The sequence below is a fragment of the Halichoerus grypus genome, chromosome 6, assembly GCF_964656455.1.
Source record: "Halichoerus grypus chromosome 6, mHalGry1.hap1.1, whole genome shotgun sequence".
Taxonomy (NCBI): domain Eukaryota; kingdom Metazoa; phylum Chordata; class Mammalia; order Carnivora; family Phocidae; genus Halichoerus; species Halichoerus grypus.
Window position 1 is genome coordinate 51133805 of NC_135717.1, and position 15447 is coordinate 51149251.

The window sequence follows — 15447 nt, forward strand, 5'->3', positions numbered from 1 at the left end:
GGACAGGGTGTCAGCTCTGCCACTCGAAATGGGGGACATCTGCTTGCTCAGGCCAGGTTCCTTTTGGCCTCATGTGTTCTGGTGAAGCTGCCCAGTGACAAGATTCTGGAGAGGTCCATTGTCCCTGCTTCTCATCAACATACTTCACGGTAAACTAACACCTGCGTTTCTTTGCATGAGTTATGATTTCCTGTATCAGCTTCAATTAGGTTCTACTTCTCTATGCTTCTCTCAGCACATCTCAGATTTAACTCATAGATTACAGTGGATTTTTAAAACACACGGCACAGATCCCTTCCCAGGACTCTGATTAAACTTGCACACTCCATCTGGTGTTCCAAAAGCTGTTTCAAGCCTGGATTCCTTCTCTGAGGTTATTTGCCAACAACCTATCCATAAATTAATAGTTATGGTATGTTTATTAGTTTCCGGGACTTCTAATAGCATATTGATTCTGGGCAGAAGCTTAGCATCTGGTTTGGCTAAAGAATTTAATTTTCTACAAACCACAACAATCTAATCATATCATCTGGGGTTGAAACACTAATTCAGTGGCCTTTAAATGCTGATGTGTGCATCAGAGCTGAGCCATACAGTTTCGCCTGTCTGCAATGAGGTGTTAAAAAAAAATCAGTATATTAAAAGAGTAACTATATTCAATGTAAAGAACATTTTTTCTGAGTTTATGCTTTCTTCTTTTTCATGTGTAATAGTCTTTAACATATTTTTAATAAACCTGTTTGAAAAATAAAAATGGACAGCCCTATGACAGTGCCTCAAATCTTGGGGAATATTTATTTTACTGATCCATAAAATCCAAAGGAATAGCCTACCCTGGACTAATGGAGCATCCAGTGATATTTAAAATATGGGACAAGTCTGGGCTTAAAACCTCTTCTACCCCTTTCTGGTACCAACAAACACCTGCCATTGTTTCCCATCAGGGCCAGCCAGGGAGGAAAAGATTGGCTTCCCAGATGGACTTTTAAATAGAAGCCCTTAAATCCAATATTGACTCATGCAGCAGGAAAAGAGTATGAGGCATCTGACTCCCCCCGTGTTTCCAGGTCTTCATATTTCTAAGATTTCTGCCTTTCAAAAAAAAAAAAATTCTTATTATTGCTTTTCTAACTTTCACTGACCAAGCATCATTGACCTTCAGCTTCAAAGGTAGGAACAAGAGTGCCCTTTCATCCCCAGGCCACACCAGCCTCAGGAAGTCGGGGTGTGGCTCCTGGCCAGTGACCCCTGCTGCCTGTCAGGGCTGGGGCCAGGAACCTCTGTGATTTTCTTGCCCCTCCTTCTTCCCTCCCCCCAAAAGACCAGGAGGAAATGACGCTGTTGAAGGGGAAGGAACAGCAGTCTGAGAGCCTGTCTGATGAGGACCGGCATTTGCTGAGTTTCCCCCGAAGCCCTGTCATGTTCACTTTTGGTAAAAGCCTAAATGGTGACCCCATTTGGGAGTATATGTTCTGCTTTGCCCCGCCCCCTCTTAGGGGTGTTTTCCCCTCCTCACCTCCCTGTCTTGCTTCAACTGGATTCTTACGTCCCACGTTCTAAACCCTTCTTCCCTGTCTGTCCTAAAAGGCTCCAAAACCTTCATGCAAACCGAACTTCCACGGCCCTCCTAGAGAGCCCACAGTTCCTAAACCAACGGTGAGCAGCCCCCATGGCCAAGGCACCCATGACCGTCAACACCACAAGGCTGATCTGAGCTGAAGCCAGAAGCTGGAAAGCCAACCAAGGGCTACGTGAATACTGTTTGTAGCTGTTTTCACAGAGCAATAAATCATGGACATCTCTCCGTATCAATACATGTAAAGCTACCCACATATTTTTAAAGGGTGAACAGTATTCTTTCATGTAGTTATACCATAATTTAACCTATCCTTTATTGATGGACATTCAAGTTATTTCCAATTTTTCTCAATTACAAATACCGGTACAAGAAATATTCTTTCACATGTATTTTTCCCACTTGTATTTTTGTTCATAGAAGCAGTACTGTTGGACCAAAGAGTACAACATATTAATGTGGACACTGGAAAGTGGTACATTTTGGGGATGCAATTTTCCTCTCCCTAGCAGGGCATGGACATCCTTTCTGCTGTCTTTGCCAATCACCGTTTCAATTTCAATTTCCTTAATTAATGGGGATGTAGAATATGTTTAATAGCTTTGGTTTTCTTTATCTGTACATGTTCTTTTAATATTCTTTGCCCATATTCCATTTGGGGGTACTTTACAAGTCTAAAAGGAAAAAAAAAAAACCTCTTAAAATATGAATAACAGCCCTTTCCTCATACAAACACATTCATCACTGAACATCTGTAAAGCATCTCTGTTCCAGGCACTGTGTGACATGTGCATTATCTGAATTAATCTTCAGAACAACCTTATAGGGAACACCTCATTTTTCCTATTTTGTTCATGAGACAGGTCCAGCAGGCTGGTGGAAATGCTGAGATGTCTCCAAGCTTGTTTTCAAGCCCAAGTTTTTTTTCATCACACCTCTCAAAACTTCTAAATAAAAATGCCTTAATATGAAGCAAGGATGTGGGAGCTAGAAAAACACATAGGGTTTTGTTGCAGTGTATGCTACACAATGGTTGTTGAGCTATAGGTGTGCAACTCTAATTCCTGGGTCCCACCCTGGGGATTTCGACTTAACTGGTCTGGGGTGGGCAGGCCCAGGCATGAATATTTTTGGCAGCTTCCAGGTGATTCTTATATGCAGCCGTGGCCGGGATCCACCGTCTTAGACCACCTCCTCCTAACTGTCCCAGCTCTAATACCCACATTTTATAGCGGAAGAAAGCGAGGCCCAGAAAGGGAATAGGACTTGCCCAAGATCACAAGGCTGATAAGTGGCAAACTCAGACCACAGTGCAGATGTGATAAATGCCAGTTCTCTCTACCAAACTGCAAATGCACAGGGCCACCGCTGTCCTTCCTTCTCAAAGGTGGCTCCACGAAGGGCATGACTCATGGGTGCAGACATGGGTGACAACTTAAATCTGTCTGCATGTTAGGAGCTGTCTGTATCAGTGTTTGTTACTCTGCTCTCCTTACTCCCGGGCTGCACTGGGAGAACTGGGGCACCTTCCACGGCAGTGTGCCAGCATCCTCTGCCCATCACTGTGGCTGCTTCCCCCACGTGTCCAACTCAGGCCACACCATTTCCCTTGTGCATCATCTTCCTGCTTGCCATTATCACAGGCCCTCCGTGCGCCGGGGCTCGTCCTCCTGGGTCCTTGCCACCCATGCGGGTGGTCCACTGTGCTGGTAACCACGTAATTTATGTGGGCCTTCCCCACAAGACTATCTGCTCCATGAGAGCAGGGACCTCTGCCCCTTGCTTACCACACTTCTCCAAGCACTTGACCGGGTACCCGGCACAAAGCAGACGAAGAGGCCTCAGGCACTCTCCTCTTAAGTGTTTGGGGCAGAACCCTTGACAAACTCTCCTTCCCCACCTCCAGAGATGACAGACCAGAAAACGGAGTTCCAGAGGGCCCCGTGATCTGCCCCAGGTCACACCATGGATTTGTGGCAGAGCTTAGGTACTCATTCGAGAGTGATTTAGCTTTAGCAGCTCATTGCAGACTCCTACTGACCTTACAGAGAAGCTGACCTCTCGTCTGCACATACACTACTTCTGCATCGCCTGCACATACACTACTTCTGCATCGCCTCTCTTATTAGGAGACAGCAACATATAAGTAAGTGCTCTACAACGTCAGGGATATTCATGGGCAGTACTTAAGCGCTTTCTTGATACAGCCTGCTTTATATTGATTATGCCGATTTTCCTCCAAATTAAAGTGAAAACTCTGAATTACAGGAAGTTTAATGATTGGTGTTTTAATACTCACGAATACATAAAGTAGCAAACTGGAATAAAACCAAGGGCTGCTTTGTAGAAGTACTGGAGTGTGTTTGAACGGTCAAAACTGATTTCCAACTAGCATGATTTTTTCCATGTAAATACATCCCTCCCCCCACTCCCTACCTTTACCCATCAGTCCCTACAGCTCCTATTCAGCACCTGCCCTTCCTTTCTCAAGGAAACCTCCGGAGAGAGCCGCATCACCTCCCACTTGTGCCTGCCAACCCCTCAATCTGAGGCTTGAGGAATGACAGCAGGTGTCAGATCCAAATTCTCTTCAGCCCCAGTCACCAGGCCATCCTGCTGCTGATCATTTCGTTCTGGAAACTCTTGTTCTTCCAGCCATGGAGGAGTCATGTTCCTGCCTGTCCACCTCTGTGCTCCTCACCAGACTCAGCTCTGGGAGTCAAAGTCCATACTCTCGTCACTAAACCTTGCATGGTGGTGGCATGTGATTACAGATCACATTCGAAATTATCACTGTGATGATGCTGTGCTGAACACTTTACACAAAGTAACTCATCCAACTCACAGTTCCATGAAATAAACACCAGTCTTCATTTACAGATGAGGAAGCGGATCAGAGCATCAGCTCCACGAGGACGGGATTTTGTGGCTTTGTTACATCACAATTTCACCACTGATGCAAAGTGCAAACTCGAGCCAGTCTGGCTCCAAAGCTCAATGGTCAGTCACTGGGCACTGAGCTCTTGCAGAGCCAGTCCGTGACCACTCCCTCTTGAGTCCTTCACACACTCCTTTCTCTCTGGCACCTCTTAAATGTCAGCAACCCCCCCCCCCCCACCATCTCCCCATCCTTAGCTTGCTCATCTTCTCCCTAGACAAGTACTCTCTCACAGCTTTACCTCCTACGTGCTGGCAAGCAAGTCCCAAATCTCTCTGGAACGGTCAGCTGTCTGTCAGACAACACCATCTGTCAACTCCCTATTCCTCAAATTCTACATGTCAAAACATGTCATTTTCTCACTAAACCTAAGCCTGTTTCATCTTCTGAGTTCTGTCTATCAGATGGTGGCCCCATGATGTAGGCTACCACCCAACCTGGGCACTGCCGAACTCAACCTCATCACTCGCTCTCCCCTCGGCAGTACAGAATGATGGGGAAGCATGTGGGCTCTGAAGAAAACAATCCATTCACAAGAGCAAGAAAAACAAAATACTTAGGAATAATTTTAACAAAAGAAGTGCAAGACATACTAAAACTACAGAATGCTGCTGAGAGCAATTAAAGAAGATTAAAATAAATGTAGAGACAATCTCTGTTTATGGATTGGAAGACTCAACACTGTTAGGATGGCATTTCTTCCCAAATGGATCCACGGATTCAGAGTAACACCGAGCAAAAATCCCAGCAGTTTTTTTTCTTTTTCTTCTTCCTTTTTTTTTTTTCCCAGACAATGACAAGCTCATCTTAAAATATATATAGAAATGCAAAGGACCCAGGATAGCCAAAACCATTTGAAAAAGAACAAAGTTGAAGGATGTACACTTTCTGATTTCAAACCTTAAAATAAACACTTACAAATATGGTCAAATGACTTTTGACAGAAGTACCAAGGTCCCCAATTCAAATGAGGAAAGCATAGTCTTTTTGTAACACATGATATCCACCTGAATTTAGGTCCTTACCTCACACCATACACAAAAATTCATTCAAAATTGCTCATAAACCCATATGTAAGAGCTAAAACTATAAAACTTCTTAGAAGAATAAAACATAGGAGAAAATCCTTTGTGACCTTGGGTTAGGCAGACAGATACAATACTAAAAGCATGATTCATAAAGAAAAAACTGAAAAAAATTGGACTTCATTAAAATTAAAAACATTTGCACCACAAAAGAAACCATAAGACTGAGAGAAAATATTTGCAAATCATGTCTTATAAAAGGACTTGTATCCAGAATATATTAAGAACTCTTATTATTCAATAATAAGAAAATAACCCAATTTAAACGTGAGCAAAGGATCTGGACATTTCGCCAAAGAAAATACATGAATGGCCCATAAGTACATGAAAAGGGGTTCACCATCATTGGCGACTAGAGAAATGCAAATCAAAGCCACAAGGAGATATCACTAGAATGGCTATAATAAAAAAAATAGAAAGTAACAAGTGTTGGTGAGGATGTGGAGAAATTTGAACCCTCATACAATGCTGATGGTGATCTAAAATGGTACGCTCTGGAACAGAGTCTGGCACTTTCCTAAAAAGTCAAACATAAACTTACCATAACGCCAACAACAGCCCAAGGGAAACGGAAAACATGTCCACACAAAGACTTGTACACAAATGGTCACAGCAGCATGTGAAAACAATCCACATGTCTACAACTGGCAGAGTGAATGAACAAAATGTGATATAGTCACGCAATGGAACACTATTCAGGAATAAAAAGGAATTCTTAATACACACTGCAGCATGGACGAAACTCGGAAACATTATGCTAAGTGTGAAGGATGTCAGATGCAAAAAGCAGAGACTGTCTGATTCCAAGTACATGAAATGTTCAGAAAAGGCAAACCAGAGCGAGCGAGAGAAAGTAAATTTGTGGTTGCCTGAGGCTGGGGCAGGAATGGAGATTGATTGCAAATGGGTACAAGAGAGCTTTGGGAGGTGATGGAAATGTTCTGAAATTGGCTTGCATTTGTAATGGTTGCAACAATTGTGTGAGTTTATTAAAAAATCCTTGACATGTACACTAATGTGGATGAGTTTTATGGCAGGGAAATGATAGCTTCTTAAAGCTGTTGGGCTGGGGAGGAAGCAGAGGCTCTAGATTCAGACGGCGTGGACTAAAGTCCTGTCTCCATGATGGGCTGGCTGTGTCCTGTGGGGCGAGCTACCTCAACCACCTGTTGTCCCACGTGACCAGGGACTTAGAGAGCACATCCCTCACAGCGTTATCATGAGAATTAAATGAGTTAATGCAGGTTAAATGCTTCAGCACAGGGCCGGACACATAGCAAGCACTCAGTAACATTCATTATTTTTCTTATTATGATTATTATGATTACATTCAAACAATTATTAAGTTGGGCCAACTTTTCTTAGTAATTAGTTCTCAAATTAATCACCTTTTCTTTGAAACTGCTTCCCTTTACACTCTGTACCACCTTTTGGAATGTGACACTTGCTGCACTCTTCCTAACTTCCTCCAGGTTTGCTCCCTCCTGTGTAGCCTCTAGAGACCACACCAGAAATGTGAACATACCATAGAAAACCGGCTTCCGGGATCGAGTTCAATGGTGTGGAAGGGCCCCATCATCTGGTCTCTCTGTGGAACACTCCACTCCCCGCCGCACACACACACATCACAGCGGCAAACGTCCCCCTATATACTATGCAGGTGCTCACGCCATATGCCCTCGGCAGCCATGTCCTGGCTCTCCCTTCCCTTCGTCTGTCTGCTCTACTAATCCTCAGGCTTAGCAGTGAGGCAACTCCCCCACCAACCTCCACTGACCCTCCTGAGCCGTGGCCTTTCTATGCCTGTAATAATCACCTGTGTATGTCTCCAATACTGAATTGAGGCACACAGCTTAAAGAGCATGTCTCCCATCTGGAAGCGTGAGCCTAGCACAGGCCCTAAGACAACGAGCATACTGCAGGTGCTCAATAGAATGCTGCCCGGCCGGGTGAATAACCAGACTATGCACATTTTCTCAGCTGTTCACATAGGGAAAATGCACTTAGGTTTGCAAATAGCTTAGGCCTATTCTTAGCACGTCGCTTAAGGAAAATGACAGAGGTTGTCCAGGAAAATGGAAACCTTAGTAAAGCTCTACCTAGTTTGAGGCACTATTGTAAGCAGTGATGAGAGAAGGTACAGGGTCATGCAACCTTTCATTTGAAGCCATTTACACTTTCCATAACTGTCAGTAGTTCATCAAAATTTACAGAGATGGCTGGTAACATGAATCCTTCCAGTGGAATTTTTCCTAACTTACCTGAAATCAGAGTTTCTAAACTTTGATCTGTTAAGAATTTTTAAGACAGTTCATAGTGGGAATATAAGACAATCAAAATCGAATTTAGAAGGTTTTTTTTTTTTAAAGAGTTTTGCTGACTGAAAGGGGAAAAAAATACAATTACCTGATGCCTGGATTCCACCCCAGAGATTCTGACTTAAGTGCCTAAGGTAGAAACCAAGAAGAACATTTTTTTGTTAAGTTCCCCAGATAATTCTAAAGAGTAGTGAGGGTCGAGATGCACTCCTATGAAATCTAAAATTTGTTCCTTTATGCCTCATTGTTCTTATATGTAAAATGGTAGCAATTATGCTTAGATTTATGGATAACTGAAAATCCTTCTGAAAGTACAATTCATAACTAAATGTTAAGTGGAGTCCTTTCTTTTTAGTCTATCTTGGGTCACTGAAAAAATAAAGTCTGGCTTATTAAAACCACCTGATCAATAAGCATTAATATCCATATTACAGAGGGATATTTAAAATCCATTATAGGACAGCCAAACAAAAAAAAATCCCCAAACTGTAATCTTAATTAACCCACAATCAAATGCATACTAAAAATAAAGGTGTGAGTCGGAAAGATAACTGAGAGTAATAATATTTCCAGAAGATTGAGCTGTAGGTCCTCTGTGTATAAATCCCTATTTGTGGGCATGGCATGTTTTTCTCTAATCATGGAAATGAAAGGAGATCTCAGCAAAGTATTGAAGAGGTACTGTTTCTGTGCCTGCATTTCAATGGGCCCTGAGGGAGAGATCTGAAATGACAAATACGAAACTTCACTGTAAAATTACACTCAGTACGACATAAAATTTAGTATTAGAATCTCCTTAAAAACGAAAAAAGTTAAAGCAATCACACCACATCCTGTAAACATATATTTTTCTTCTCCTGAAATGTCCTATTCAATCTTTTTTCAATTCTTTCAGGAAACATTCTATCATTGCCACTGAGGGGGATCAGGGCACGTCACCCCAAAATACACCACTTTGGCATAAGAACGATTTTGAGCCGAAGGCATCTGAGTTCTGAAATTGCTTATCTGCCTGAAAGCAGAGCCTTCCCCCAAAATTCAAAATCCCTGTCATAAATCCCCTCCCCGGGCAACTCTGCTCTCTCCAGGCACCACACTCAGCCCCTGCCACACACTATCACACTGCCCATCACTTCACCTAAGGGCCCACTTAGCTTTCCAAATAATCCCTTGCTTTCCCATAAGTGCCTTTCTCCTCCTCCCTCTCCCTGTTAAGTTAGGTGCACAGACCCCAAGTCCAAGCCTCCTTTGAGTTGCTCAGGGCTGGGCACCATGTGAATGCAGGATGCACCTGTTAATAAGCTTCTGTTTTTCTCTTGTTGATCTGCTTTTGTCAGACCAATGTATAGGGCCTGGCTAGAGAACCCAGCAGGATAGAAGGAAAAATAATTTATTTTCTTCCCCTACAATACTTTGATATCTGACTTTTACATTTACATATATACATCTCTCTCAGCTTTAAAAAGCTATTTTTTAAAAATCTGGTAAAAAAAAAAAAAAAGTACCTGAAAGAGTCAAAGTTTTAAAACCCTTGGAGACTCTGGGTGCAGTCGCTTTAACTTTTCAAACTAAATATTAGAACAACAAAAACCATACCGAAGTGCTTATAGCGTGACTGCTGTAAAGAAGAGAGTGAATAACGGCAAAATATCTACAGCAGGTCCAGCGATGCATTAAGATCAGCCTCCGCTCCATGAGGATCCTCACCAAATACAGTTTCATGATTCTATTTAACCCACTTTACTAATACTATTTCATCTTTTATCATCATTCCATTATTTATCTCTTACTAAAAGATAAATTTGAAAGACTAAAATTGTATGGTAGCAAAGTAAGTTCAAATTAAATTTTCCTACTTGAAAAGCTAACAGAGAACTACATTTTATAGTGGGGAAGACTGGAAATACCTTATTGCTATTAATAATGGCGGATAAAATAAAGGAAAGGTGAGTTCTAAATACAGTACTCCCAAAAATTAATAAAGCATTTAACATACAACTGTGATAGATATATAAAGTCATGTAGGCAAACACTGAGCAGTATCTCCTCAATTAGAAGAAAATTAGCTTTAGAAGCATCAGAGATGCAGAGCACTTCTGCCACATGAAAAAAAGCACATGAAAGACACAAAATATACTTATTACTTTTAGCATGTTAAAAACAATCACATCAAAAAAAGTATACAGATAAAAATGTCATAGATGACATAAGAAAATAGTGTGTGTATATATATATATTTTGCATATATATATATGTATATATATATAAATCTACAGTATTTACCACTGTTGACACATATATTTTGGAGCAGCTCAGATGCTACTATCATAACCTAAATTATACAGCTTGGTTTATTACAAGTTCACAGAATCATGGTTTAAAAATTGGAATTAATATCCTCAGCTACATGTTTTATCTACATTTCTTTCTAAGCCTCCACACGATCTGAATCAAGAGCCCAGGGAGAGCGGGATTTTGTGTGCACTTCAGCATAGAGCAGTGAGCTGCTAACACACTGCCATTTGTTTTGCTGTTTAATAACATCATTACCAAGTTGATTAAAATTACATTAGACTCATTATATACATAAAAAATATTGTCACATTCGCTAGCTAAACAAATGTTACTCTCATTTGAAAAGACAGACTTCGGTACCTTGAAAGTTTAAAGCCCCAACTTGCAACAAGAAGAGCCCTCGATGTTAGGTTTTCTACTCTCATCCTTGCTCAAACCCGAGGGAAGTATGCTGAAAACCAGCTCTCCAATTAAACACAAAGTCAGACTTTCTGGGGTGCCCAAAACTGTCCCCATGTTTTGCTAATTGTAGTGTAATAGACTATTTTTAAAAGACATTGTTAATTTTTTAACCATGAACCTGAATTTGTTTTCACTGCAAAAGAAAAAAAGGAGACTTTTGGAAGTATGAAAGTCATGCTATTTTTTAAAAAAGATTAAAACCTTAGACTCCTATTAATAATTAGGATCATTTTTTTACAAGTTTACACAATGATAATTTAATGGCCTAAATGTAGCAATATCCACTGATTACCAACCTTTAAAGAAAGAGTGCCAGAAAAAGCTCATGTAAATGAACAGCCCGGGCCCTGCAGGAATTTAAAGGGCAGAAGTAAGAAGTAACCATATTGTTAATCCTGCTTTCAAATGGATTTCAAAGGAGTCTGTTCTGCTGCCCCGTGTGAGTGCTTGAGGAGCCTAACTTGCAACCCCTCCTGCTAGCATCGACAGACAGCAGGATTGCAGCACTTTCCCTGCATCTGGCAAGGAACATTCTGCTCTGAGCTTCACAAGAGGCAGACCAGAACAAAGGACACAGATGCACCAAAACTGCTCTAAAACTGATCTTGGGGTACTAGCAGCGCCCCACCTTTGGCCATAAACTTACTCCAAGTGCCCCAAGGTTTAAGCACCATTCAGTGGTGAGCCTTTCTCTCTCCAGTGTCTTTAATTTTCAGAAGGAAAGAAGAGGGCCACAACTGCAGAGAAGCTGCATGAAGTCAGGGCAAAACCCGATGGCACTCTAGGACCTGGGGGAAAAATATGGGGGCGGGGGGGAACTTGGCTGAAAGACAAGTTAAGGAAAGGAAGAAGAGTAAATTATTTCACGGATGTAGATCCAAATTAATTTTGTTAACGTTCCTTTAGTTCTGTGTTCAAATGTGTGTACAGGGAGGCCTTCTGGTATCTACTGAAAGACACATACACTAAAGCCTTAAAAATATCTATTCTACACAATTTTCAGTGCTTTCTAATGTTACTCAAAACAGGATGGGCTAATGGCGCAAAAATGCTCAGGTTTTGGAGAAAGATATAAATGAAACCGAGTCATAAATTATCATTATGCGTGCATCCCTAAATGCTATTGCTATGTTTCCATGTTAAATTCTTTTTAACAGGTTCAGTGATGATGCAATTTAAAAATGCTCATCGTAAGCAGCATCTACATGGGGATGAAACGCTCCTATATATTCTTATTACTAGCATACACTGGAATTGTGCAAGATGTTTATGTTTACAATAGTATAAAATACTGCTTTGGCAATTATAAACATAGCAATGTAGGTTTCAAATGGTTTCTATTCTCTTGTCTTTACCAAGTATAGATAAATTCTCACAGCAATACTGATTCTTGAATAGAAAGTCCATCCCGATTTCTGTAGTGATACACTGGAGGCGAGGGCCCTGAATATTGATACCCAGAGGAACTGGCATCTTCTAGCCCTGGGGAAGTTCTATATCGCACTGGACTATCTATTGAAACTGCCGGGAGGCTATGGTCCTGAAAGGGAACATGCTGAAAGGCGGAATATTTTGGTAAATTGCTCAAGTGGCCACGGTTAGCATCCTGAGTCCACAACTGTCCATGAGTCTCGGGTCTGTACGTGTAACTAACTTCCGACCATTTTCTGTTATCTGGCAGATAATCCACGGGAGGAATGATGAATTGTCCATTCTTTGGTGACTCTGAATTGCCTGCATATCCCCCGGCACCAGTGTCAACGGGAAGAACTTCTATGCGGCTGGAGGGCAGCACAACAGGAAGCGGGCGGCTGTAAGATTTCTCTGGAGAAATATCGACTGACAGAGTAGAGCCATAAGGTCTCCGGGAAGGATTCATTTGAGTCCCATGGGTAAACTGTGGAGATGCAAAGCTGCTGTTAGCAGTAGGGATGCGTTTGGGAGAATTTCCATGGTAAACAGGGGGGTTACTGTAGGATGGAGGGTGCACTGTCCTGTGCTCCTCCCCATCTAACGGAGATGGGTATTTTGCATAACCTGCAGGCTGCACTTTAAAAGTAAACTTGTTTGATATTTTTGATGGACTAGAACTTGGCTCCACGTGCTTCCTCGGGCTGTGAGAGTAAACCACGTTCCTTGGACTTTGGGAGTAGGCTCTTTCTAGTGCCTCTTCGATGGAAGCGCTGTTGTCATTTTCAGGTACGTTATCATACTGGGACGCAGTAGAGCCCCGTTTCCCTTCATCAGCATCCAAGACCTTCATCTTCTGCCTTACATTTGATACCCGAGTATCAGCAGAACTTGGGATGGTGACTGTAAGTGCGGGGTGTGCTGACCTATTTTTGCCTTCGATAACATATTTGGCAGTTTTTTCAATAGCTGAAATATCTGATGGCTTATTCCACTTGGGCACAAATTCCTTCCTGGTATTTGAAATGGCATTGCTATTTTGGTTAGCAGCTGCATGATTAAATTGCCTGGAACTGTCTTGTGGACCTGATGGAAGTTTTCTTTGAAGATCTGCTTCATCTTTAAGCTTTTTACTGTCTTCATCATCTGATTTCCGTCTTAGCGCCCTTACTCGTTCTGGTGTACCAATTCTACTCTGATGGTGAGGGGAATGCTCATGTTTTTTGTGAGGCGATGAGCCACTTTCTCTTCTGCTGCTCATATGGGGACTTGACCTGCCCACACTTCTTTGTCCATTGCTCAGGTGACTAATGGAAGCAGATTCAGGTGGAAGCTGTCCCAAAGGTTTCTTTGGATATTCATCCTCTTTACCTAAAGGGAAAGATAGATTCATAAGTAATATACATACAGGAGTAAATAGTATCAAATATAAGAACCACACCATGAACAACTGCATGCTTTTCACATGTGCACTCATATACATACAAATATATATATATACATGCCACAGAATTTTAGGGGTTTAGAAGAAGCATGTTTTAGAGACACTGATACTAAAACATAGCAAAATGCAAAATCTTTTTAGACAGCAGGCAGGTGGAAATATTTTATGAACTTATGAGTAAGGTTTATACAATTATGCAACATGTAATTCTTATGTTTTCTTAAGATATATTGTTACAGGCTTTTTCAAAAATGCAAAGCTGATATTCTCATTTTTATTACTAAAACAATCATGCAGGTCAATAGTTCAATGTCTTACCATTACATTACTTTTGCTTTAACCTACCTCAAATAAAATGGTTTTGAAATCTCAGTAAAACCTCTCCTATCAAATTCAAGCAGGTCTGCCAAATTGAAAAGGCAGGTGATGACCAACTGTAGTCTCAAAGTTGTCCCAAAACACAACTTATTATTGTTATTATTACTAGTATTATTATCTCAAGTACCTGCCATAGTATAACATCATGATAAAAAGAAATAGTACTCCATCTCAAAGTTAATAACTCTAAAAGGATCCTACTGCAAATGCAAAAAAGGAAAAAAAATAATTAAAAAAGAAAAAGAAAGAAAATCATACTGGGTACTTTTAGTTTTATATTTTACATAACTAACATCAGAAAATTAATGAAGAACTAAAGGAAGGTACAATAAATTGGCCATTCAGTAAACAGTTTTAGGATGTCCACTCTCACGACTTTTATTCAACACAATACTGGAAGTCCTAGCCACAGCAATCAGACAAGAAAAAGGAATAAAAGGCATCCAAATTGGCAAGGAAGAAGTAAAACTGTCACTATTTGCAGATGACATGTACTATATATAGAAAACCCTTAACACTCCACCAAAAAGCTACTAAAATGAATTCAGTAAAGTCACAGGATACAAAATCAATGTACAGAAATCTGTTGCACTTCTACACACTAATAATGAAGCAGCAGAAAGAGAATTAAGAAAATAATCCCATTTACAATTGCACCGAAAAGAATATTTAGGAATAAATTTAATCACAGGGGTGAAAGACCTGTACTCTTAAAACTATGAAACACTGATGAAAGAAATTGAAGATGACAAAAAGAAATGGAAAGATACTCCGTGTTCATGGACTGGAACAACAAATATTGTTAAAATGTTTATACTACCCAAAGCAATCTACACATTTAGTGCAATTCCTATCAAAATACCAACAGCATTTTTCACAGAACTAGAACAAACAATCCTAAAATGGAACCACAAAAGACCCTGAAGAGCCAAAGCAATCTTGAAAAAAAAAAACCAAAAACCAAAAAACTCGAGGTATCACAATTCCAGACTTCAAGTCCTATTACAAAGCTGTAGTGATCAAGACAGTATGGTACGGGCACAAAAACAGACACACAGACCAATGGAACAGAATAGAGAGCTGAGAAGTAAACCTACAATTAGACGGTCAATTAGTCTTCAACAAAGCAGAAAAGCATACGCAATGGGAAAAAGACAGTCTCTTCAACAACTGGTGCTGGGAAAACTGGACAACTATATACAAAAGAATGAAACTGGACCATTTTCTTACACCATACACAAAAATAAACTCAAAATGGATTAAATACCTAAATGTGAGACCTAAAACCATAAAAATCCTAGAAGAGAGCACAGGAAGTAATGTCTCTAACATCAGCCGTAGTAACATTTTTCTAGGTATGTCTGCTCAGATACAGGAAACAAAAGCAAAAATAAACTATTGGGACTACATCAAAATAAAAAGCTCCTGCACAGCAAAGGAAACAATCAACAAAACTAAAGGGCAACCTATGGAATGGGAGAAGATATTTGCAAATGACGTATCAGATAAAGAGCTAGTATCCAAAATATATAAAGAACTTA

At 40.7% G+C, this 15447-nt stretch overlaps 1 protein-coding gene across 4 annotated transcripts in view; it reads right to left on the reverse strand.

The window, feature by feature from the left end:
* Window positions 1–1966: 1966 nt before the first annotated feature.
* Window positions 1967–15447, reverse strand: part of USP6NL (USP6 N-terminal like) — a 246248-nt gene continuing 232767 nt past the window's right edge. For all 4 annotated transcript variants that reach the window (XM_078075131.1, XM_036112671.2, XM_036112672.2 and 1 more), the window contains one exon: window positions 1967–13455. In XM_078075131.1, the coding sequence (XP_077931257.1) occupies window positions 12047–13455 (1409 nt within the window). In that variant the 3' untranslated portion in view covers window positions 1967–12046. The remainder of the gene's footprint in view (window positions 13456–15447) is intronic.